This window comes from Nyctereutes procyonoides, unplaced genomic scaffold (genome assembly GCF_905146905.1).
Source record: "Nyctereutes procyonoides isolate TBG_1078 unplaced genomic scaffold, NYPRO_anot_genome, whole genome shotgun sequence".
NCBI classification, from domain to species: Eukaryota; Metazoa; Chordata; class Mammalia; order Carnivora; family Canidae; genus Nyctereutes; species Nyctereutes procyonoides.
The window spans coordinates 22,197,377-22,223,894 of record NW_026575146.1 but is presented as its reverse complement, the minus strand read 5'-3'; the positions used below and the strand labels follow the sequence as shown (position 1 = coordinate 22,223,894).

The 26,518-nt window shown below is 48.0% G+C and overlaps 1 protein-coding gene across 3 annotated transcripts in view; it reads right to left on the bottom strand.

The window, feature by feature from the left end:
* Positions 1-16,476: 16,476 nt before the first annotated feature.
* The window catches only part of SMOC2 (SPARC related modular calcium binding 2), a 158,496-nt gene continuing 148,454 nt past the window's right edge, over positions 16,477-26,518 (bottom strand). For 2 of the 3 annotated variants that reach the window (XM_055311513.1, XM_055311515.1), the window contains exons 11-13: positions 26,151-26,425; positions 19,522-19,559; positions 16,477-16,579 (exon numbers count right to left, since the gene is read on the bottom strand). In XM_055311513.1, the coding sequence (XP_055167488.1) occupies positions 16,562-16,579; positions 19,522-19,559; positions 26,151-26,425 (331 nt within the window). In that variant the 3' untranslated portion in view covers positions 16,477-16,561. The remainder of the gene's footprint in view (positions 16,580-19,521; positions 19,560-26,150; positions 26,426-26,518) is intronic. The other variant, XM_055311516.1, reaches the window with a different exon arrangement.

Sequence of the window (26,518 nt, the reverse complement as noted above, 5' to 3'; positions counted from 1 at the left end):
AGACAGTTTTAAAGGAAAGTATGACTCATATGTTTCTAATTCTCTTATTCTTACTGAAACTTATCTAATGTTGCTTTGTAATGGTTATCTGATGTCTGAAAGTTTTTGAACTTTTAACTGTTTTCCCAAAGTCAGGGCCTTATGTTCAGAAAAACAATCAGCTCAAAACCCTGCATATTTCAACTCTGAACTCACGAGGTTCGAAATGACGTTTGTGTGTGAGTGAATGTTTATTCTCTACAAATAGCTGAGAATTCCATCATCGGATTCGTTTCCTGTGTGGCCCCGAGGGTGAGGAGCAAGGAGATCGTGAGGGAGGTGAAGGCTGCCAGCGGTGCGTGAAGGCTGTGCGTCCGAGTCCATGTGGGAGGCCCTCCCTGGGCCGGGAGCGGCGATGACCAGGGCCCCGGCAGGCAGGCAGGCACAGGGACGCGCGGGGGCCTGCCGGTGCTCCAGCTGTGTGTCCCCAGGACCCAGCCCTCGCAAGTGTTCACACCGTGTTCGAGGGACAGACACTGCACTGATCTTCCAGAAGCAAGAGGCTAGGGTCGAGACAAGGCAGGCGGGCGTTATGAAGAATGGGGGGCTCTTCTCTCTGTCCTCACCAGGGCGGCCGTGCTACTGTCCCCCCAAGTGCAAGGGAAAGAAACACACAGAAATTGCATGTACCCCCTTTTCGATTGCCCATAAGCTGGGATCCCCTAGAGAGAACTGGGCTGAGGAGTAAAAATCGAGGTGATAATCACATGTATGAAGGTGCCTCTCAGACAGAAGTGCTTTTTCTATTCCTTTTTTATCTCTTTGGCCAAAAAGGGATTTTTTGCTCCCCATGAACTCTGGTGAGTTTATTTCTCTGATCCCCAAAGGGAGTTCCTGTTAGAGCTCTGGGGTTGGTCTCCACAGCAAACTCTGTCCTTGGTGGTGTGTAGTCTGAGCCGCTAAGGAGCTCCGGAAACCTCTGCAGACGTGGGGATAGCAGCGTGGAGACCCGGTGCCCTGGGCTGCAGTGCCCAGATTCACCTGGATGCCGGGACTTGGGGTTCAGTCCTGGTTGTCCCAGTGGTTGACTTCATGACCTTCGACAAATAATTCAAACTGATAAGCCCTGAATCTCCTTGTTTGAAAAATGCAAACAATAGTACTTACCAAGCCCTGTTTTACATTGAATTTGATGGGAGTACCTGAGAAAGGGTTGTAGACCCGAGAAGTCTGCAAAGCCAAATTAGATGTTGTTTCTGTCATTGCATGTATCCTTCCCACCTCTTCCCGGATCCCCCCTGCCTGCCCACCAATGGCGTCTCATTGAACAAGAGGTGGGAGTTTGTGTCAGGTGGCCTGGGGTCCCCTGGGTACCCCATCAGGGCTGTCAGTGGCAACATATGGCACAATGTTTGTGCTTCAAAGACACTTTTCCATTTATCTCTCACAGATTCCTTGAAAGGTTCAAGGCAAGATGGCAAAAAGTGCTTATCAACTGCTGGGACAGTGCAGAGCTCTAGGCAGAGACCCTTTGTGTGAGATGTCCATGCCCACCACGGTCGCTGAGCCAACTGCCACTCAGCAGCCAGGTCCACACCACAGGCACTTCCCTGAAGATATCCCGAACTCCAGGGACAAGACACCCATGCCTCTCCCCTAGCAGAGTCACAAGTGCAACCGCCCCCCCCCCACACACACACACCAGGATGTGCTCTGCACCTCACTCGGAACCTGCATGGAGATTGAACAGGACCATAGATCAACGAGGTCAACCAGAAGGTTCAATCCAGACAGTCTCAGGGCCTGGCCATAATCTCTGAGAAGTCATGCAAACCTAAATAAAGCCCTGGAATTTGACATTTCAGATGCAGTTTAACTTCCAAGTGACAATTAAAATTCTTCTAACATGAATCAGTGTGGGGAGCGGGAGGTAGTGCATAGCCTTGTCTCAGCAGCAGAGGCTTTCTCTCCATGACACACGGCACCTGTTGTCAGCCGGATGGAGTCATTAGTGTTGATAGAGTATTTATAAGGGTTTATTTCACGTGTCCCAAGGCCCCACCCACCATGAATTCTGGACACCATTCAGTGCCTTCAAAGAACCTTTGCAGACACACCCAAGTCAAAGTTGGAAAGATGGGGGCCGCTGGGTGACGTTCTCACTTTATGGGGAGCTCCTGTGTGTTGCCCTGAGTGGGTGCCGACCAACCTGTCCTGCACTAGATGCAGATGCAGTGCGTGGCCAGCCGGGGCTGCAGGGTCTGCTTTGGGAATGACATAGTGTTCATAACTAAAACAATCATTGAGAACACGCCAGCCTGGGGCCTGTGTGTTTCCAACAGTGACGTTCACATGTGAGTCCCGGGAAGCATTTGTGATTGATGGTGCACGTTAGAGTCATTAAGTCCTTTTGTCTTGAATGTCTGTGTTCAGCTAGAAGGAAAGCTTTGAAGCATTATCCCTAACATGTTGACATCATGCCCAGAGTGGACACATGTATGACCGTGTGCAACCTGTGAAAAGTATTTCTGCACTCAGAGCAATTTCTCTCTACTATAGCCTTAAAGGGGGTTTGGAGGAAGAAATATGCACCACCCCTGCCCCCCCAATTCAGGCTTGTTTCCTTGAGGAGCATGCTCCCTTCCTGTTTTGCTCCTGCACCATCTCTGCTGCATGGTTGCTGAGACACTCCCACCCTCAGCCCCACTGTGGTCGATGAGCTCGTCAGAGCCAAAGAAGGCCGTGAAGCTAAAATGATGGAAGTACTCAGCCAGGAGCAGCCCGGAGAATCATCCCCGACTGTGAGTGTACCGAGCATCAGCCGAGAGACATCAGCTCTGAATTTCAGTGGACAATGTCCAGAAGCCACCTGGCCGAAAGGGATGCACTTGGATATGACTTCAGTGCCTTTAGGGTCTGAGAGGTGTGCAGATGGTGAGTTTGAACATTGCAGCTAAGACTGAGTGCCCCACGGCCTCTGGGGCGCAGCAAACCCATCACCAGCCAACATCTACGCTGCCCTCGGGATGCAGCTGTCGTGAGAGCGTCCTTCCAGAGCTTGCTTACAGGAGCCTTCAGGGAGGGCCCTCTTATCAGGAGCTCAAAATAATTGTGCAAGTGTGAAAGCCTACAAGCGAGCTTCAGACCCTGGGTGTCTGGGTTTCGATAAGGGATACAGGTTATGGGCAGCGCCATCGGGGAGGCCACGAGTCCTCTTTGGGTCTCTGTTTCCTCACTGGATGTACAGAAATTTGCTGTCTTCTGTAGCTGTGACGTCTGTGGTCTGGGCGCCAGTACTGGAGACTTCCATGTGGTACGTGTGGTTAACAGGAAGAAGCTGAACGAGTTCAGTATAGAAGACAAAGTGGGTTTTTGTGACAATGCCAATCTTTCTGGGGCCTTTCATATGATGTCAGTGACGTTGATGTGATGTTTATCTATTTTTCAGACAACATTCACAGTTAAATCATTGGACTGTGATAAAGTAGACGGCCCTCCATAATGTGGGTGGGCCTCATCCAATCAGTTGAAGGCCTAAGAGAAAAGCCTGAGCCGCCTGGAGGTGGAGGGTGCTCTGCCGGCAGACAGCCTGCAGACTGCTCTTCCCTGGATCTGCGGCTCTCGAATGTGCACGCACACCCTCCGGGTCCTGTTTCTCTGGAGAACGTGAAAACAGTAAGCAGGAAGCAGATGAAAACCTTCACTAAAGGGTTCTTGGCCCAGAGGTGGCATTGCCCACCGTGCTTACATCACCCACAGGCCCTGGAAACACTGGGGTCAGAGCCTGGGCCCCCAGCTCAGCTCTCAGAGGACGCATCCCATACAACAAGCTTCTCTGCTCCCCACACCTGTCAGGTGTCAGCACTTCTCATCCTTCCCCTCATGATGCCTGCGGGAATGTGCAAGCGCACAGATGGTGCTGTAAACGCCGTGGGAAAAGGATCCTCACTGCTCTGTTCACTTTTACGCCCCGCTCTGAGTGCCCTGAGCAGCCCTGGTACACAGCAGATGCCCCATGTAACACCGCTGGTTGAAGAGACGTGTGGGGCGTCACCCCAGCCGCCTTCAACTGCAGAAACAAGGTTGCAGGTGCAGGTGATGCACTTGAAGACTGATCCCCGTAACCACGTGGCAATGTGGGGAACGTGGCAAAGGCAAGGGAGGGAGGCCACGGCATGTGCATTCTGAGCAATCCTGGGAAGTGCTCCTCAAAATTGCTGCACTTTGTGTTAAGAAAACCAGGCATTTATCCACCCAATCCTGCCCTTGAGGGCTTCAGGGTTACCCCAGAAGCCTCAGGTCCTGCCTCCGATAGGTGGGGACAGTCCCATGGCAGAGAAGTACAGACGACCTGAGCTTGTGGGTGGAGCTGTGCGTGCTTGTGGGAACCAGCCCTGCTTGGCGACCTCAGCACCGGACCAAGGGGTCCCGGGACCCAGGCAGCTGTCCACGGCCACTGCCCACTGCCCACTGAGAGCCCATCTCCAGATGTGTCCACGGAAACTCCCTTCTTGGAAACATGGAATAACATGACACAAGCATAGAGGAGTCCCATGCAGCAGGGCAGGGGTGGAATCAGATTTGGAGCCAGATGTGGAATTTTCCCTACCTGTAAGTGAAGGTCCAGGGACGAGGGACTCTGGTGACAGGACAGTTGCTGTGCGCCCTTGACAGGGTCTGAGGCCCTGAATATTGCTCCTCTCTCCTCCAAGCTGACAGTGTCCAGGGCACAGAGGATTTCATGACTCATGGATAACAGATGCCCGTCTCCCCCCCCCCATTCCCATGGGGACCTCTTCAGTTATTCTGTCTTTGCAATTCTGAACACACTCTTTTTTTTCTTTAAGATTTATTTATTTGTTCTAGAGACAGAGAAAGAAGGAGAGAGAGCATGGGCAGGAGGGGCAGAGAGAAAAGGAGAGAAAGTCTGCTGAGCACGGAGGCGGGATGGACGTGAGGCTCCATCCCACGACCCTAAGGTCATGATCTGACTCTGAATCAAGAGTCAGATGCTCAAACAATTGAGCCACCCAGGTGCCCCCTGAACACACTCTTGTGATGAATACAGAATTTGACTTTACGTAACGACACATCACACTTAACCACATTTATCCCAACCCTGGCTCAAATATATGGCAGATCCAAGACGTTCTTTATGGGTAAACCCCAGAAAAACAGGAGAACAGATACAATTACTAATACACCCTTTAACTCACTAATTCCTTCTATCCATTGAAAAGAAACAAATTGTGGGGAACCTGGGTGACTCAGTGGTGGAGCGTATGCCTTTGGCTCAGGGAGTAATCCTGGAGACCCAGAATCGAATCCCAGATCGGGCTCCCTACAGGGAGCCTACTTCTCCCTCTGCCTGCATCTCTGCCTCTCTCTCTCTCTCTCTCTCTCTCTCTCTCTCATCTCATAAATAAATAAATAAAATCTTTAAAAAATAATAAAAGAATTGTAACCTTGACCCTTACCATCCGATGGGAATCCCATTTCTCAGCTGTGTAGCTTCTGTAGAAGAAAGCTGGTGAAAATCTGAATATTTAAGCTTAGCTTTGTTTGTCATCAGCCTACCTGATGCTCCCTGCCTAACCTTTGTTTTTTTGGCTTTTTTTTTTGTATACAATTCTTGTGCTATTCCTCCGACTTGAATGTTTCGATAAAACCTCAAACCAATAGGGAAGCCATTATTATTAGTTCACCTCTGGATCTTTAGCAGCACATGAGGTTTTAAGAGAGCATTTAAACATAAAAATAGACTTAAGAAAAATACACATTAAGGCTCATGTGATAATTCAAGCCGTATGCTCCACGTTGTACATGTATGATTGATGTTAACCAAAAACAAAGTTACATTTAAAACAATTACAGCTGTCAATGAGCACTCATTCCACATTTGCATGTTTTAAGGAATTCCAGGGCACAGAAATATGGAACTCATTGTCTTTTAACCATTTTCTCTTGTGATCCCATAATACTGGGCAGCTTTTGATAGAACCCTCCGGAGTACAGCGCTTTGGGATGGCTCGTACTAGCCTCAGCCTGATGTTCAATTGGTTGCCGTTGGTTAGAGGTATTTTGGAAACCCAATGGTATTACATTGAAGGAAATTTCTTAGAACAATAAGAATGTGAAACCCTGAGCCTGATTACTGTCTCCAGAGGGGAGAAAAGGAACACACTGTTAGGAATCCATAATGAGATGATACTCTTGCGATCTTCCCATTTTACTAGGGACAGACGGTTCCACTCAACTCGACCCCGCAGTGACGGACATCCCCCACGCCAGATGCCTGGCTACACGCAGCCTGCTACGTGGAGAGCTTCTCTGAAGGTGGACCTTGACCTGCAGTTTAAGGCTGAGCAGCAGGGGAGGCAGCCAGGCTTGTGATCCTGGCCATGGGGCCTGGGAACCGAGGACACGGAGATGATGTGCACGCGGGGCCTCATCATGGCTCATGGATGCCCTGGGGGCAGGTGCTCCTGTCTCCTTGGAAACCCGGTCATTCTCACACTCTCTGCTTCCCCACCCAAACCCCTCCCGTGTGGCGATGCCCCCGTCTGTACACACTTCCAGGAGACGAGACCAGGTGGGACACGCAGTATTCCTCAGGTTCAGAAAAACAGTAAATATAGTGATGCAACAGGACTTTCACCAAGAGGCATGTTTCACTTTATTAGAAAATATGGATAAGTGACAACCGTTCAAACATAGTCCAGGGACTGGAAACACAGGAGGGACCTGTGGGAAATGGAGATAGGGCAAGGCTGAGGGAGTGGCTTACACAAGAAAAATTCTTTCTTTCAGAAGAGTTTTCTAATTAAGCACAAAAATCTTTTTAATCTCTGTTTCTATAGTAGTCGTAAGGCCTGTGGTTGAGTGAAATGATGCATCAGCGCCTGTTGCACGAAGCCCGGGCCGAGTTGGCAGGTGCACCTCGGTGGCAGAGCCGGGGCGGGAGGTGGAGGTGGGAGGAGGGCTGGGTGCCACCGGGTGGTGGGGCTGGAGAGTTCGCGAGGTGCCTGGTCCTCCTCCAAGGGGGGTCGCTGGCTGACATGGAGTGGTGTGTCCTCGTCCTCCCCAGGGAAGGAGAGATGGAGGCCGGGCTGGGGTGGCCCTGGGGTTGCAGAAGGGAGTAGCCCTGGGGGAAGCCCTGGGTCAGGTCCAGCGAAGGGCAGAGAGAGGGCAGCACGGCCACAGCTCCCCTGCAGGCCTGGCAGCGACCGCGGCCTTGGGACCCCGCCCTCAGGGCCGGCAGCCATGTCTGTCCCCTGCCCTCTGCCCAGGGAGCTGAGACAGGCTCTCAGTGCCACCACTTCCCCCGAGGACTTCCTGTCAGACACACTGCACCCGAGTTCAGGTTCAGCAGCCTGGCCTCGTCGTGTGAGCCACGGAAGCCACGGGCCCCACGCGCGGTCTCAGTGTCCCCACGGCCGGCCGCGCTGCAAGTTCACTGTGGTCTGAGAGCATCCAAAAGGCAGGTGTGCAGCAGGTGTGGGTACTGGCGCTGGTTTCAATGGCAGCAGAGGAATGACTGGGGCAAGGTCACACAAGGTCACAGACGCAGACCATGTGGCGGGGTCTGCATGTCTCGGGGCTGAGAGCATCAGCTGCATGGTCACTGGGCTGCTCTGAGGCCTCTGCAAAGCCTCCAATGGTGTCTCTGTCATAAAACCGTGTTATATAGAAACTTCTGCTTCCATTTTAAGATTTTTTTTTTTATTTTTAGCTGTAACACACCAGAATCTTTCAACAACCACCAAAAAAAAAAAAATAAATAAAATAAAAAAGAAAGAAAAGAAAAGAAAAGAAAAGAAAAGAAAAGAAAGAAAAGAAAAGCGAACACTTGGCTATTTTCTTCACCATGAATGAGTTTGCTAAGTAAGTGAGTAAAATGTGTTCTATCAGCCAAATCTTCAAAGGATCTATTGTTACAGGGAATAAAATAAAAAAATATTATGGAATTAAGTTTTGTTTAAAGTCTTAATACGTAAAACTTAACAAAGAGAAATTAATCTCTGCTGTGGTTCAGATTTCCTCATTCTGCTGAAATCTGCTATTGATTTGGAAATGTACATTGGTTTCTCCTTTAATTTTTCATCGATGTTACCTAGCTGCATGTGCATGTCATGGGGACGAGGAGCTGGTCTGTGATGCAGATGCTACATCCTCGCGAAGGCCAGTGAGTGTCGGATGGACAAGCGGATGAGAAAAAGTCTCCAGGAATGACAGACACTGGCTTTCTCCACACGGTCACCCTGCACTGTCTGCGCAGGACCCTCTTAGCTCCTCTGGCCTCTCCAACATTCCTGCCTGTCCCTCGTGTCCATCAGGACTGCCAGTGCAAACACATCCACCGCCTCCTCCACCCGGTATTCACTTTCTCACAGAATTTGACCCAAAGTCACCTGCCCTCCTTGTTCACCTATAACTTCTCCACTCCTGACGAGATCACAACCAAATGCTCCATATGGAGAACCTGTCATGGATTCAACTGTGTCCCTTCAAAACCTATAGTGGAAACCCTGACTGAATGCTTAGTGCAGGGGACAGATAGAGGACAGGATCAGAGGTGGAGGGGTCAGAAGGGTCAGTGGAGGGAAGGGATTTGCATGCACAAAGCATGTCACCCACTAAAAGAAGAGGAAAGGGCACATCCTCTCCAGCGAACCCTGGGGAAGGAGGGAAAGATGCAGGCCCGGAGATCCGTGTGATGGGGGGGGGGGGACCGTGGGGGGACCGTGAGGGGACTGTGCCTGCAGCCTCAAGGTGAGAGCTGACTGGCTGCAGGTGTGCAGGGTGGGGGCTGGGAGCTGGGGAGCAGAGGGGAATGTGAAGGGAGTGGCTGGTGGCCCATAAAAGACGTGGTGTTACCCTGGAGTCAATGAAGAGGCATAGTTGGGGCAGAGCGTCCAGTGTTATCCAACGACAGGACGGGTCGGCACAATTGTAGTCATTCCCCAGCCGTGCTCTGCCACACGGGTGGAAACGTGGAAGACCCCGGTACCTGGCTTCATTCCAGGTGGAGTCCTGACGAAGGCAGAGCGCTGTCGAGGAGCCCAGGACATTCGCAAAGAGGCGATTCTAAGGACAAGGCATAGAGGGGGGACCGTTAAGGCCTCAGTGGCTGAGGATGGGGTGAATCTGTAGATAGGTTCAGGGCACTGCAGGAGCGTTTCCAGGAACCCTGGTCGTGGGGTGCATGGATCAGGATGGAGATGGGCGAGAGCCGCCTCTGTTATGCCTCAGGGAGGACGGACTCACCGTGGAACTGGGGTGGCTGGAGAGTGAAAGTGGGAGCCAGGCACTGAAACAGTGGAGGGAGGTGGGAGCCCAGGATGATGCAGGAGCCACGCGGGAGGAGACGGTGTGGGGGGAGCCCAACGTGGGGTCCTCAGGAGTGTTCCTGCAAGGAGGAGGGGGGGGCGGCTGTAAGAAGCAGGGGCTGGAAACTGCTTACCTGTAACCCAAGAGACAGACATAAATGTTCTCATTTTCCAGGGGGTTCTGAAGTCCAGGGAGGATAAATACCTGTCCAAGCTCACAGACCACTAGAGCATTCCACGGGGTCACACCCTGCGCTCCCCAGATCAACTGCCCACCTGCAGGAAGGACTGCCCACAATTTCTACCGTTTTCTCTTTGAAAATGGAATTGATCCCTGATTGGCTTTCAGCACATGTGAATGTGACCTGTGCCACATCGCTGTGTGAGGAGTGTTTCTGAAGAAAATTCTGTAACTGCAAAGAAGAAAGACGGGCCAGGAGCACAGCCGGTATCCTTGGTACACACCTGGGAACACTGGCCTTAAGCCAGTGCCCGGAGGAGGTGCCCAGAGCTCCTGGAACTGGGGTCCGCCTCCCGATCAGCAAGCGGGGGTCTGTCTTTGATTGATTGAAAATGTACCCAATTTATAATCAAATAAGAATACCTTGGGCTCGCTGCCAGAGGATATTAATCTACGGGGCTTTTCTGCACCCTAAAGGTAGCCATCTGGGATCGCTAAAAGCTCCTCCTTTCGAAGTTCTATTTACATGAATGGTTTTGCTTTTAATCCTCAATGTGCATTTCATCAACAAGATGGGATACAGTCCCGTGCCCCGGTCTCCAAAGAAGCCGGTTCTGCAAAACATGGGTGTATTTAGCATTTAACGGAAAGATAAGTTCTCCTACCTTTTTTTTTTCAAGCATGAAAGACCAAAGAACATGAAAAATAGCATGCCCGCTGCAAATTTATCAAATGGCATTTCTGTGTCAGAGTAAGCATATGAAAAATACAAAAACCAAAGGAAAAAGTTGATGTTAACTAAGAAGAGACACCTGAAGATAATGAAAATAAATTTGTGGGGAAGAAAATATATGGATTTGATTATGAAGGAGTTATTTATTTGATGTGAGAACTGAAATACAGACAATTCTTTGGTAAATCTAACTGTTTGAAATGGTGACCTAATCATGACCTAATTTAATGACATAATTGGTGTTTGCTAAAAGTGTGATGTCTGCTGTTAGAAGTGTATCCTTACAGACACATTTGGCCTGGGGATTCTCAGACTTAAAGGAAGAATGGATTCATAACAGGTCTTCCACATAAGGAATCCTCAACAGCCCTTGTGAGTCTCTAGCGAATTTCAGCTGAGCCCCAGCAACACATTGCAAGCAATGGAAGCAAAAAAAGCAACTTCTAGAAATGCAAAAAAAAGGGTAAGATTTCTCAAAATTTGGTGAAAGAATGATCAAAGTGACTGACAAATATGGAGAGCTGTTGTGAGTTCGGAATGACACTGTTGGACGTGAATCTGTGACACTGCGGCATGACCAACGGGAATGGTAGTGAGGCAGGAAGACTTCCCCTACCCCCTCTCGCGGGGCTGCAACATTAGCTCCTCGCTGAGAAGCTTCCCCATCAATGTGTCCAATCTTCTGTTATCACTATTTTCCTTTATCTGCAATATATCCTGATAATCATAATAAATGACAGGTTATAATTTATTTCTAAATATTTCACTCAATAGATATACTTTCCGGGCAAATATATTTGGAAAAATCAAAAATAACTACACTAAATGTAGACAGACGGGGATGAAATGGAGGACATAGTCTTACATTTCCTACTTAAAATGTTCATGGAATAACGGGGTCATCTTGAACCATCTAAATAGTTTTCGAGCACCTTTTTCATGTGATTATTATGTGCTTTGAGGAATGGTGAATGAGTACAGGCTCTGCGTGGGGGACCTGATGCAAAGTAAGTGGCACGTTCAGGAAGGGCTCCGTCGAGGGGCTGCAGCCCTCCTGGTTTGCTCCAGTTAAGTGGTGGCATGCAAGAACTGCCGTCCACTGCAGGTCTGAATGCTGCGACTGGGATGTTCTGCTTCTATTTTATTCCTCTTTCCCCAACTGGAGGAGTTCAGCGGAAGGCTCAGCAAGTACGTAGCCCAGCGTCAGAACATCTGGAAGTCGCTGTCAGCAGCTTTTGTTTAGATGCAACATTGAGGGAGTCACTCTTGTTGTGCACATGGCCCTCCAGCTTACACCTGTCTGGTTCTGATCAGAGCGGGACCAACAGCTCAGCTCAGAAATGCCGTTTCCTTAATTTTTTTTTATTCAAGTGTAATAACATACAGTGTCGTATTACTTTCAGGCGTACAATACAGTGGTTCAGCAATTCTGTATATGATGCCGTGCTCGTCACCATACACGTCCTCCTAGTCCCCTCAGTGCTATTTCTTTCACCATTAAAAGAAAAACCCACTACCAAACCAAATCCCAACCCCATCTTAAAACACATTTAAATTATTTATGATATCTTACTTTTTAGAAATATGTTTCTTTTATTATAACAAGGCTCAGTTAATAAAATTACTAACCAAATTAGAAAGACCATTCTCTTCGATGAAAAAGTAAAAGACTCACCATATTTTAAGTAATAAAAACTGAGGTCTTCTATTATAACACTCAGAGAATCATGAATATGTGCCTTTAAACTAAAACAGCGTCTTACCCCAAGGCACACTTACAAGATCCTTAGAAGCAATAAAAAGCCACCTTTCCTCTTAACTACGGTAGCCACAGTTAATTGAAAAGGCGATATAAAAACAGGCTGGTGAGGAATATAAAAATTCCATCCTTTTCAACAAAGAAACAATATATTCAGAGCATAATTTCCAATTTAATTCAAGGAAACAAAATATTTGTCCTGAATTTAAAAAATTAATAACAAGATGTATAAAACCTTTCTGCTAGGAAACACACATGAATTGAATTAAGTTGTCAACTTTATCAGTACTTAACCTCCAGACATCCAGAGAAAAGAAGGTATTTATTTCACATAAAATATATAAGATGGAATAAAAATTATTATGAGCGTACCATTAAATATCAGAGGGTGGCTGTGGCAAACATCGCTGCCTGCCAGTAACTGTTTTCCCCTCGGCCTTCTCAATAGAAGTCCTGCTTTGTCCCTGGCGGCAAATGTGCAGCTAAAGCTAAAGCTAGGGATGTAGGTGACATGTGTCGGCGGCAATGACATTTATTGGAAGCCTATTGGCTGGGCTCAGGGAAGCTGTGAGGTATAAAATGTGCCACATTCAGTGGGCACAACCCTTTGCCTGTCACCCCGCCCTCTGTCGTGTCTGGTGGCCTGTGCAAAGACATAGGAACCCTCAGGCAATATACAGGAGCAAGCCTCACTCTCAAATGGCATCAACCTGGCCTATGTGCAGTCTGTTGGCTCGTGATGGGAGGAAACTGGCTCATATGCTTGGCTTTCTAGTCCCTGTTTCTTAAAAATGAAGTCAGTTCCCAAACATAAAATTCCCATATTTCCATCCTGAGGGAATTTCTTTCTGTAGGAATGACCTGGCCTTTTTACCCTGATATGTGTTGTTCAGGGTTTCAGATTCAAGTTTCCCTGTTCTTGATACTTTCCTAAGGGGGGAGATTCAGAATCACTTGGTACAGAAGAGTCCCGACACGTAAGTTTGAGTTCATTATGCCATCAATTAAATGCCTGTTTTATACCAAACAGGTCACATTGTCAGTAAATGGTGATGCCTTCAGTTTTGTTTTTCCAGCATGTCTGTGCTCCAACTCTGCACACTGACATGCGTTCCCTTCTGTATCTGCTCAGCTGCACCACTGAACATTGAGCATTGCTAACAAGAGGTTCAGGAGACACTTGTGTGTGAGACTGCAGTCCAGGTGGCAGGTCTTTCCTACCATAAATAAGGTTTCATATCCACACCCTGCCTTGGCCTCCTGGTGGGCAGCATGCCTTTTCCTGCCCTGTGATTTGTTCTGAGCCATGTGATGGGCTCTGGCTAGTAGACATGAGCAGACAGGTCATAAACTAAGGCTTGAATGTGATTGTGCTTATTGGGCTTATTGGGCTTCATCCACAGCCATGCAGGGACATGCCCCTGATGGCCTACTGGGCCACAGAGAGTGAGGGAATGGGGCACACCTGCATCTAGTGTGAGGCACAAAGGAGTGTCAAGCTGAGCCCAGACTAGACTGTCAACCCCAGCCAACACAAAGCAATATGAACAAGAATAAACAAGGGCTGTTCTAAGCCATGAATTTTAGAGAGGCTTATTGACAGCATTTTAGTAAAAGAAGGCTAAAATAACTTTTTAGAAGGAAGAAATAGCAAAACTGGCTAAATATCTAATTAGTCAAAAAGGCTTTTTACAGTTTTGATCCATGTACTATTATATGATTAGGGAGAAAACCATCATCATCATCATCATCATCACCATCCCTATCATTGCCATCACCATCATCACCATCGTCATCAGCATCACCATCATCATCATCACCATCACCACCATCATCACCATCATCACCACCATCACCATCATCACCATAAGGCCCTAACTTTAGTGCCGCATGCATTCTTACTTTCTGGGGCAGCTTTGTCGCTTGCGTGATGTCTCGGTCCCCTTGGCAGTTCATGATTATGTCAGTCGTTTCCGTGCACTGATTCAAAAACAGCTGATGACTTTCACCTTGATAACTTTAAAACATTCCAGATATAACATTTATGGGCATGATTTGTGAGTTGCTCAGTATACTTCTAAAAAATCCCTAACTTGGAAGTTTTTGACAAGGATGCAGGAGACCCTTTTTAAACATGAGCAGAGTCGGGGAGGGAGGCATCTATCACTAAAAATGACCTCACTTGGTATGTAAAGGAAAAGAGATTTCTGTTTTAGATTTGAAATCTTCACGCTTTGCAGCAGGAACCATCTGCTCCAGGGCATGCACTCTGGCTCACTACCTTCCATGCTCACCTGGACTCTCCTGCTCACCCCTCCTTATTGGAGCTCCTTCAGCAACTAGAACCCCTCACCCTCTCCTCCCTGCTCCAGAACCCTGTCCAGGGCCCACTCCATCTACGAGCAACCCTACGAACTGGGTTTCCCCACTCCATTCCCAGTATGGTCTTTCCTGCACGACTGACTTGCTAAGATTGAGTTTTACAAAGATCACTCTTTTCTGAGTAGACAGAAAACTGTGCAAGAGCGAAAATCTTAGCAGAAGGCAGTAGAGAATTCGAAAGGAAGCATGAGTGCTTAAAAAGCGACAGCAACAGCCCAACTAAAATGTTTGGGAGCCCAGCCTGGGACGGGACATTGGGACTGGAAAGAAAAGGAGAGCTGGCCTCAGGTTTCTAGTTTGGGGCTTAGTGAACAGCAATAGCTTTAATCAAAATAAGAACCTTCTTTGTTCCTTCTGTAGCCTGCCACAGCATCTGGCAGCATGAGGTGTATTCGGCAGCCCTCGCTCAGGTCTTCGCGAGTGAGTGACTACTTCCCGTGATGGGGCCAAACACTATATCCTTTGTGCCAGGCCCCGAGCAGGGCACAGTCCCACTTGCACGATCTTCACCCGGAGGTGCATTCTGCCACCCTCCCTGTTTTATGGAGCAGGAAACTAAAGCACAAAAAGTTTAAGTAACTTGTCCAAAGTCACGGCGCTGGAGGGGCAGAGTCAGGATTCATTCACTGCAGCCCAGATCTGCTGCCTTTGCCTCCTCGACTGAGACAGCGTTAGGATTCAGCAATTAGAGATGGCTGTTTGCCGGAAAGAAAACAGTATGCAGGGTTTTTGATAGCATATTTTATTTGAATCTAAGAAAAAAAATGATTAAATTCGAAGTTCAGAAATATAAAGGGTTATCCAATAAATTTAGGATTTTAACTGTTTCTTAAACAATGATGACACACACTTAAGCTGGTTCTGTGGCTCCCAAGTTTCGGGTTTTACTTCCGTACGGTTTAAATAAGTAAGAAGCCTCATAAAATATCTTCATGCAGACGCACAGAGATCATTTTACATGACGTGTGTTGGGGGATTTGGGGCCGTGAAGATTGTTTTTCCAACCAAAAGTTGGAGCTGAAATAGCATCGCCACTTGGCCCACACAGCCCTCGGACCGTCCTCCAAATGGCTCCATCGAGCCAGGGGACGCTTGCTGGGGTCCGCTGGTTGTAGCTGCGGGCCAGTCCTGCTGCTCACACTGTGGACATTCAGTGCCTGACCCTGCTCTCTCAAGTGCCACTCGGGTGAATTTCCTGAGGCCACCAGGAAAGAAGGAAGCTGGGGACCTGCAGGCACTTGTTCAGCATCCAGCACATGGCTGATTTGTGCTGGCTGAGCCTTCTGTAAGGAGGACACCCCAAATTTGTTCAGGTGGTAATTTTACGTTGCAATAGGCCCCAGAGTGGCCCAGGGTGGGATGGCTAGTGGACACATGTAAGAGAAGACGCAGGGCAGACAAGTGCTGGCGGGGTCACGCTCTAAGTCTACTTCTCTGAACGATGGGCCTGTTTACGCTGCTTCTGGACAGCAGGGGGAATCCTCTAGTATTTACTGCGTGATTAATCCGAGCCTCAGGCAAAGCTCAAACAGAAGCTTCAAAAGGAAAAGCAGCACACCAAAGAGAGGTTGAAAAAATTGTCTTTTCTACCAGGGCGCTACCTGGAATGATCAGATTGCTTTAGTGGTTGCGTGACTCATCGCATGAACGGGATCTCTGCACAGCAAAACTAAACAAACTAACACAAAATTCCAAGAAACAAACAAACCCATGCACTTGTTAGCTGCATGATGAGGACAGCAGCAGGTTGCAAACTTCTAGGGAAGCTTCCGGCGTAGATTCAAAAATGCTGTGGGCACAGCCGATCTCAAAGGAAGCGAACGTGGCTTGACTAGGAGTGAGTGCCCGGGGCGGGGAGGAAGGCACAGGGCAGGGACCGCGTGCCTGAGGCTAAGATTTCTACTATGTCAACATGTGTAGGATAAAGAAATTAAGCTCAAAGCCATTCAAAATACATCTCCACCAAGTACAGATTTCCAAGGTCAAAAGAGGACACATACATTGTATGTGATTAGTTTTCTGAAACCAGCCCTTCCATTTCACAGATTAAAGCAGTCTGTTTAAATATCTCATTTCTACAAAGTGAATTTACATTTAAAGTACAAAGTGCAAATACTATGTGTTTGTTTTTGTTTTTAATTGCTTTTTGGTGAGGGAGTCTCCCACATGTCTAGGAACCGCCTGGGATGTGTGAGCCACTATCCTTGCTTCCTTGGCTGAAAAAAAGAAATGGAGACATCATTAGGAAAAGCATCATTGGACATCCCTCCTCATCTGTGAAGACTAAGGCTTGCCTTCTAGGGATGACATAGTCGACCTGTTGATACAGGGCAAAACCAATATATATTTTTTTTAATGCAAAAAGAAAGAGTGCTGGTTTGATATTTTTGGGTGTAAGGATCAATAAAAAAACAATGCAAACATTAAATTCCAACACTTCCCTCCCTCTCAGTGATTAGGAATATCAGAAAGACCCACTGGCTGAGAAACTTAGCATTTGCTTTAAATATTTCGATTCAGTACATTAAATGTTCCATGCAGTCTCTTGTCACCTTGGATGTTATACAAAATAATTTTAATAATCTAGCTTATGCTTCAAGTTTAATAAAGGCATCATTGATTTTTAATTTTTCTTCTCATCCTTTCCATTTACAAGTTTATCTCCCCAGGAAGAAATGCAACTTGAAAGGTTTATTTGCTAATTACAGGAATTCTGCACCCTGGCTGCCAGTTGAAAGCAATTTGGAATGAAAAGGAAAAGCGATCTACCATCTTCTAGATCTAATTTTCCAAGGGTACCAATTGATCAAGGGTACCGATATGAATTGATCCATGCATCTGCTTCATCATTTAAAATAATTAAACTTAAATACTTAGAAGGCTTCTAGGCTGGTTTTCCTCCCCACGATAAAAATACTAGTAGGTAGTTGGAAGAGAAAGGAGCGTATCTCCTGCTTGGAGCTAATGGGAAGTTCTGTTTTGATTTGTTGTGGTTAAAGATAAGCCATCAGCGGATTCCTCGGTTCTGGAAGCGTGTCAGAACTGTTGCAGGAGGGGCGCCTGGGTGGCTCAGTGGTTGAGCGTCTGCCTTTGGCTTAGGTCATGATCCCAGGTCCTGGGATCGGGTCTTGCATCAGGGAGCCTGCTTGGTGGGGAGCCTGGTTCTCCATCCCCCTCCGCTGCTCCCCTGCTCCTGTGCTGTCTCTCACTTCTATCAAATAAATACATAAAATCTTAAAAAACAAAAACAAAAACAAAAAAAACTGTTGGAGGAGACAGGGCTGACATCCTAGCCCACATCCACGTTGGTGTGGGGGCATGGTGGCCCACCAGGGACATGAGATCATCAGAAAGCTCCACTCACTGTCTGATCCAGTACTGGTTCCGGTATCATCCCAGCTCCCCTTTATCCAACGTTTCCTGTCTGGTTATTCACATAGTGAAAGATTTTGGTGTTCGGTCCTATTGTTTATTCTTCAAAGAAACATCTATGGCCTTCAGTCATTTTATCATGTGCAAGCCACAGCTGGCCTTGGCCGGGGACTTAATCCAAGGGTCACAGTTTACATCAATGGCTGGGAAGTCAGTCACTATCCGAACACCATAAAAAGAGCTGGAGAAGCTGTTCTGGCTCCGTTTTCTGGGAAAGAGCCGAAGAGGGAGGCTTGCATCTTGAGCAGAGTTTACTCGCAGTGGAGAGCAGTGCATGTGTGGCAGTTGTCACTACTGCAGGCACCTGACCTGCGCTAACGGCTTCAGGCCAGCCCTGTTCTAAAGCATAATACAATGGAATATTACTCAGCCATTAGAAACAACAAATACCCACCATTTGCTTCAACGTGGATGGAACTGGAGGGTATTATGCTGAGTGAAGTAAGTCAATCGGAGAAGGACAAACAGTGTATGTTCTCACTCATTTGGGGAATATGAATAATAGTGAAGGGGAATATAAGGGAAGGGAGAAGAAATGTGTGGGAGATATCAGAAAGGGACACAGAACATAAAGACTTCTAACTCTGGGAAATGAACTAGGGGTGGTGGAAGGGGTTGAGGGCGGGGGGTGGGGGTGAATGGGTGACGGGCACGGAGGGGGACACTTGACGGGATGAGCACTGGGTGTTATTCTGTATGTTGGTAAATTGAACACCAATAAAAATTAATTTATAAAAAAAAAAATAAAAAAAAAATAAAATAAAATAAAACAGTGAACATAAAAAAAAAAAATAAAAAAATAAAAAAGGAAATCCAAAAAAAAAAAAAAAATAAATAAAGCATAAGTGATTTGTGGTAGGACTTAAAAAGCTAAAACCCTAAACACTTGCTAAACAAAGAAAACCATATCACATGGCTTTCCTAATGAAATGGTTTCAAGTTACATTGAAGGTGTGCACTGGAGGTCTCCACTTAAAACCCACAACAAATGCAGGGCTTGCCTTAGGAAATGTCAACCAACATCAAACAGGGAAGACCAAATAAATTACAAATTGGCGAGTGGTCATAAGAAGGGGGAATTCTGCCTTGGCTTTGAGGGAGGGAGAAATGCATTCACACCTGTGGATCCTCTGGAAAATATTCTAGACTTTGGACAGGTGTGCATGGGGTGCTGGGGAGAGCCAGCACAATTATCTGCTTTAATTGCACCTGCAGAGACACAGGAGTCAGAAACACAGAAATATGTTTGTAAACACACACAGGCAGGAAACTGAAAATCCCTTTTGGAGCAGAAGATATGTCTCATTAAGATCCCCAGATGAAAAGAGAACATTCACCTGAATGCCCAGAGGGTCTCCTGTCCCTGCAATCTCCTTAACAAATGATAAGAAATAAATTGCACAACCCTGGATAATCGTTTGTAAAAAAAAAAAAAAAAATTCCACAAAACAACCAGTTTTGAATTTTTTCTAAAAATATCAAAAATGATTGAAATTTCAAATAGAAAAAAAAGACAAAATCTTTACGTTGATGACTTCACAAGTTGATTTTGATGAAATTTTGAGGCTATTTTTAGCCTCATGGGGGTATGTGCATGTTATGTTGCCTCGCCTGGATGGTTTCCTTTTTGGGAAGGCACTTTCCAAATCTACAGGACCCTAAGCTGTCATTGCCTACGATTAAACCCGTAAATTATTAATGCTAAAATACAGACGATAATACTCACCTGTCTATTAGAGGCGCTTTCAGCATTAGCTCTAGGGGCTAAGGGAGGAAAGAAAAAAGACACTATTAAAAACCAAATACTCTTTAGCTCATGAAAGTTTCAATATAATTTTTCAGGAAAAGATCAAAATCACTCTACGAAAGTGTCATCAACTGGCAAACTTATTTACAAGAGAAAATGGTAATAGAGAGAAAGCACAGGTTATCTGTGGTGGCTTATAAATTCATGATGTACACACTTTCTCAAATTACAGATGCTCTAGTCCAAACATAGAAAAATGTTTCTAAACATTTTTTACCAAAGCTTGCAAAGCACAGTGGACTAACCTGAGACCTTTCTGACCCTGTGAAACTCTCCCAGGGGGTGTGAGGGCCTAGGCATTGTGGAACACCAGATCTTTGACATCTCCTGGGTTTTTCATATTTAAATCATGAGAAACTAACATGTCCAGCTCAAAATAAGTTTTCCAAATCCTTGAGGGAAATGGAAGGTGGAGGGAGATGCCTGAGATGCATAGTGGTTGCCATGTGGCCTCACGGTAGGAGGCTCAGACCCGGCCCCATGGTCACCTCCCATGTCCCTCGGGCACTCCTGGGGTCCAGCTCCTTAGCACCTGCCTTCCTCCCTGGCTCCTAGGATGACTGTCCACCTTCCCAGCTTCCCTCCTTCCTCCCCTCTGGCTCCTCCCACCCTCCCGGCCCACTGAGAGGGTCACCCCAGCAAGGAGCCACAGGCAGCAACACCACAGATAGAAATATGAGACCACCAGAGAGAAGAGGACTGTTTCATAGCCACCTGCCTGGTGTGGCGTTCAGGGACAGTCAGGAGTGTTCACATCATAGGTAACAACTGCTACCGACTGCTCCGGGCGACCCAGGAGAGGACAATCTGTCCGTCAGGCAGTGTGCCTGGAAGGCACCCTGCTAGCATGGCAATTTGTTTGAAAGAGATAATTTGGTCAAAAAAGAGTATTTCTTAATTGGCGAGTTTCTGTGTAACGGTCATTTTGGAGAATAACGAGGGAATGACACAATGTTCTGTGAATGTTTTTTTTCTGAGTTCTTTTTTATGTTCTGTCTCCCTTTCTGATATTTCTCACACATTTCTTCTCCCTTCCCTTATATTCCCTTTCGCTATTATTCATATTCCCCAAATGAATGAGAACATACACTGTTTGTCCTTCTCCGGTTACTGTGGCCAAGTTCAAAAAGGGTGTTGCCTGAGTTCTCCTCTGGGATTTTGATGGAATCTTGTCTCACATTTAGATCTTTCATCTATTTTGAGTTTATCTTTGTGTATGGTGCAAGAGAGTGGTCCAGTTTCATTCTTCTGCATGTGGATGTCCAATTTTCCCAGCACCATTTATTGAAGAGACTGTCTTTCTTCTAGTGGATCGTCTTTCCTCCTTTATCGCATATTAGTTGAGCATAAAGTTCAGGGTCCACTTCTGGGTTCTCTGTTCTGTTCCATTGATCTATATGTCTGTTTTTGTGCCAGTACCACACTGACTTGATGAACACAGCTTTGTAGTACAACCTGAAATCTGGCATTGCGATGCCCCCAGATATGGTTTTCTTTTTTTAAAATTCCCCTGGCTGTTTGGGGTCTTTTCTGATTCCACACAAATCTTAAAATAATTTGTTCTAAGTCTCTGAAGAAAGTCCATGGTATTTTGATAGGGATTGCATTATACGTGTAAATTGCCCTGGGTAACATTGACATTTTCACAATATTAATTCTGCCAATCCATGAGCATGGAATATTTTTCCATCTCTTTGTGTCTTCCTCAATTTCTTTCAGAAGTGTTCTGTAGTTTTTAGGGTATATTTTGAGAACCATTTGAATGGTAAATGGTTCTCCAACCTTTTATTTTCAGGTTGTAGGTGTCCTTCTGTCTAAAATGAGTCTCTTGTAGACAGCAAATAGATGGGTCCTGTTTTTTTATCCAGTCTGAAACTCTGCGCCTTTTGATGGGGTCATTAAGCCCATTCACGTTCAGAGTTACTTGAACTTCTTCTTAAAGGGGAGTTTTAAGAGTCCCCCTTAAAATTTCTTGCAGAGCTGGTTTGGAGGTCACATATTCTTTCAGTTCCTGCCTGTCTTGGAAGCTCTTTATCTCTCCTTCCATTTTGAATGAGAGCCTTGCTGGATAAAGTATTCTTGGTTGCATGTTCTTCTCATTTAGGACCCTGAATATATCCTGCCAGCCCTTTCTGGCCTGCCACGTCTCTGTGGAGAGGTCTGCTGTTACCCTAATATTCCTCCCCATGAAAGTCAGGGACTTCTTGTCTCTTGCTGCTTTAAGGATCTTCTCTTTATCTTTGGAATTTGCAAGCTTCACTATTAGATGTCGAGGTGTTGAACGGTTTTTATTGATTTTAGGGGGGGATCTCTCTATTTCCTGGATCTGAATGCCTGTTTCCCTTCCCAGATTGGGAAAGTTTTCAGCTAGGATTTGTTCAAATACATATTCTGGCCCTCTGTCCCTTTCGGCGCCCTCAGGAACCCCAATTAAACGTAGGTTTTTCTTCCTCAGGCTGTCGTTTATTTGCCTTAATCTGTCTTCATGGTCCTTCAATTGTTTATCTCTTTTTTCCTCAGTTTCCCTCTTTGCCATTAACTTGTCTTCTATGTCACTCACTCGTTCTTCCACCTCGTTAACCCTCGTCGTTAGGACTTCTAGTTTGGATTGCATCTCATTCAATTGATTTTTAATTTCTGCCTGATTGGATCTAAATTCTGCAGTCATGAAGTCTCGTGAGGCCTTAATGCTTTTTTCTAGAGCCACCAGTAGCTGTATAATGGTGCTTCTGAATTGGCTTTCTGACATTGAAGTGTAATCCAGATTTTGTAACTCTGTGGGAGAGAGGGCTGTTTCTGATTCTTTCTTTTGAGTTGAGGTTTTCCTTCTAGTCATTTTGCTCAGTGCAGAGTGGCCAGAAACAAGTTGTATTGGAACACGGGGGAGTATCACTGGCCCCTCTAGCTGGTCTTCTGGGGGAGGGGCCTGTTGCGTTGATTTTCAGGTGTTAGCACTTGGGGGAGCTGCTCTGCCCCTGCCTGCTGCAGGGCTCTGCGGGGGTTGTTTACCCCGTCGGGCCCCAGGAGGAACAGCAGCAGTTGCTATGGCAACTCTGGAAGCCTGGATTCAGCCTCCGCAGGAACTACGGGGCTCGGGGCTCTCGGCTCTCCGTCCGCAGGGCCTGGAGGCTCCGGGGCGGGGCCGCTGATCTGCTCAGCTCGGGGCAGGAGCGTCCTCGCTGTCCTGGGCCCTCCCGGCCTCTGCCTGTCCCGGGGGAGGCCGGATCCTGGGCTGTGTCCCGGCGCCCTGTGCTCCGGGGCCTGCGCTGGTGGATTCGCGCTCCCGCCCCGCAGCCCCCTCCCTGGAGCCGCCTGAGTTCTTTAGAAACATTTCCTTTCTTGGTTTTAGCATTTCTCAATAGTTCAGTTAATTCATTTTCTTTTCTGCCTTTTTTTTGCAATAGTAAAAATTTAGATCAAACCTTCCAATAACACATCCTTGGTGCAATACTTTACAGGCAAAATCTTGTGTAATATCATAAAATAAGTGTGATTAGAAAGTACATGTGTGTAGACCCCATATTGTAGTGAAACGTCTTAGTACATGCACGCAGGTGGGTATCCACACAGAAATATTTCAGGGAAAGGTACAGGCTCGGGTCTGATTATGTCTGAGAAAAATGGCATTCTATCTGGTTTTTATTTAATTTCTGATTTTCAAAAATTTTTTTTCTTTTTAAGAATAAAACATACATTGCTAAGTGGTGAGTAAAGATGAAGGCAACAAGAGACACTGATAACAGTTTGCATATTTAGAGCGTCCAAACTAACCCTCGCCTGAATATATATATATATATTTTTTACTTTTCAAAAGCAATTTCTAGGCGCACGAGGCGGGAGCAAGGAATGAATTGGAAATGAAAATAATAGTAGGAAAAAAGTTAAATTCCTCCAGGGAAATAAGTCGCTAAAGCAACTAATTATGAATCCAAATCCCTGATGTCATTTTTGACCAAATTGCCACATTTACCAAATTTTTGCTGGTTTTCTTTCTTTTCTTTCTTTTTTTTTTTTTTTTTTTTGGAGGAGGTTCATCAGCCATCTCCTTGGTTGTTAACATGCTAACATGACTGTAAACTTCAGATACATCCGCCTGCACAGAGCTACCCAGGAATTAAGCCCAGCCCTGCAGCAGCTGGGGTCTCTGGTGAAGGGTGATGGTGTCAAGGGAGCCCATCATCGTTGCTGTGGCACTCACGCCCCTCCTCTGGGCACAGGTGGGGTGCACTCCCACCCTGTCCCTGCGTGAGTCCGGTGCATGCAGACGCAAGACGCCCAGATCGCGCTCAGGATGCTGCACCGCCTAGAGCATCAGCTCCCCTGGGAACAGGTGGGTCCCTCGGCCCCTGGCGCCCCCACCCTCCTGGTGAACGCACGCTTCCCAGACGGAGCTTGTGCTCCGCATGGCCCCACATCAGGGGCAGAGCCAGCCTCCGGCCTGAACCGCTTGGTAACGGCCTGCAGCATGCGGGGACCCGCAGGGACCCTCCAGGACCCCTGAGGCAGGGGAGATGCGCTTGGGGGCTGCCGGCCACGCAGCACGGCTGTGCAGGGGTTGGGGGCAGCCTGGACGCCTGCAGCAGCGCACTGTTCCCTGCAGGACCAGAGCCCACGCGAGCTCCACGTCCCAGGTCCGCTCCACCTCAGCGACCCGGGAAGGCGCTGAGTCCCCCCACCACCACAGTCAGGATCTGTATTCCCCCCGTTGTCCATGACGCCTCCCGGGTAACCGAGGAGGTCCCCTGCCAGGAAGGGGCCTGTACGGTCCCGCCTGAACTCAATCACTGGGCCAGTCCTCTCAGGAGAAGGTATGGCAATCCTGGGGAGCCTCTTGGATGCTTTGCCAGCAAGGGACTTGCTGACCAGGTGAGCCGGTCCCCAGAGACAGCAAACAACTCACCTGGGATCACACTTCCCAGATCCAAAGCAGCCCATCCAGAGCCCCTGTGCGGCTCTCACTCTCTGGCCACGAGCCCCCCACCCTCATCACCCAGGGTGGGTACCAGACAACCAGCCCCCTGCCCTTATCACCCCAGGGCAGGGCCCAGACAACCAGCACCCCACTCTCATCACCGCCAGGGCAGGTACTAGACAACCAGCACCCCGCCCTCATCACCTCAGGGCAGGTACCAGACAACCAGCCCCCCACCCCCATCACCCCAGGGCAGATACTAGACAAGCAGCACCCCCCCATCACCCCAAGGCAGGTAGACAACCAGCCCCCCTCCAGCAGTGTGAATTTGCCCAGTTGAGGCTCTTCTCTGGGCATTAACGCAGCTACAGTGCCTGTCAGGCTGCCGCTTTCCCTGGCCGAGCAGGGTTAACCCGCTGGCTTCTTAGATGCCCGAGGGCCTGAGGTAGGACAGCGTCCCCAGGGCTGGTCAGGGTACCCACTAGGTCTCCCTCAACATCCTGATGGCTGCACCCAGACATCCCTCCCACCGAGACCTCCGCTAGGCTCCTCAGCCCAAGCGCCGCGCTTGCCTCCCTGGCAAGGGCCACACTTGGCACACAGTCACAGCCCCCGTGCACCATCCCCCTGCCTGCCAACTGTGAGACTCTGAGCCTGGCTCCATTCCCACCTGCACCCTGCAGGGTGAGCCAAGAGGGCAGCCCTGCGTCTTCGCCACTGGCCTCTGCTCCAGATTCTTCCAGGATGGCATGAGGTGCAAGCGTCTCACACACCTGCACTCAAGGCTTCCAAACAAAGCCTAGTTTTCCTAAGACTAACTTCTCACAGAGACATTAGCGGGGACACAGATCCAGCCTGGACCCCGTGGAGCGGGATGGTGGCAAGTGACCATTGTGAAAAGAGCTAGGGACACAGGGACAAAGGAGAGACGGGAGCCACTGCTTCAGAAGCCGCCCCAGGGCCAGCTGCACAGTCGAGTGCAGACCTGGGAGGGCCTCGCGGAACACGATGAACTCACTCCCTGGACTCTACCCTCAAGCCTGGTCTCTCCTTCAACGGTGTTACCGACATCGGTAGTAGAACAGAATCATGAAACACTGGTGACGCCTCTGCAAAGCCTCCCAGCACGTGCACTGTGCAAATGGGGAAACCGAGTCCACCACATGCATGCAGCCAGCAAGCTCTGGCTACTGTAGGTCTGTCTCCACGGCAGTCGGTGTGGCCACCTTCACAGGACGTGCTCGGCGGGTGAAACAGCTAACAGGGTGTTTTCAACTATCGACGTAACTGGTCTGGGTAACAGGAATTATGCAACTGCCGATGAGCTGGCCTGCACATGTGGCTGGTCCACACACAGGGGCGTAGAGTGACTCCCAGTGGTTTCCAGATTGGCATCAAACACATTTGGAACGTCGCCACCACGGCCAGAGCCAGAGGGCGCGTCTTCACACAACACTCAGCTTCGCCCCTGTCGACCAGCCTCTCCCTCTGGTCTGTTATTATTTCTACGGACAAACGCCCTACAGGTAAGAGGCCTCCTCAGACGGAAAGGACAAGCTACGCTTAAAGAAGCCAACGGAGCAGGTGTCAAGACCTGACGCATCGCAAAGCACAAAACAACGAGAAAGGCTCTTACTAGGGTGCTTCTTTGCGTTTGCTTTACCTTCTTCTTTCGTCACCCCGAGGCAGCCCATCAGCTCTTGCACGGAGATGGATTTGTCGTTATTCACGTCACAGTATTCGACAAACTTCTTCACGCACTTTTTGGGCTTTGATTTTTTCCGAAGGAATCTCTTGAAGGGCTTAATCTCCTTTTTGCCAATGTCCCCGCTGGAGTTCTTATCGAGTAGCTTGAAGTACCAGTGGACCACCCTCTCCTCGAGGGTGTGGCTGGGGTCGGGTTCTGAGAGCCTGCAAGAGCACACAAGGTCGTCAGGCACGGCCGGCCTCTTCCCGGCCTCGCCTGTCTACGGAGGGCGCACCGTGCACCCCAACTCTCCTAGA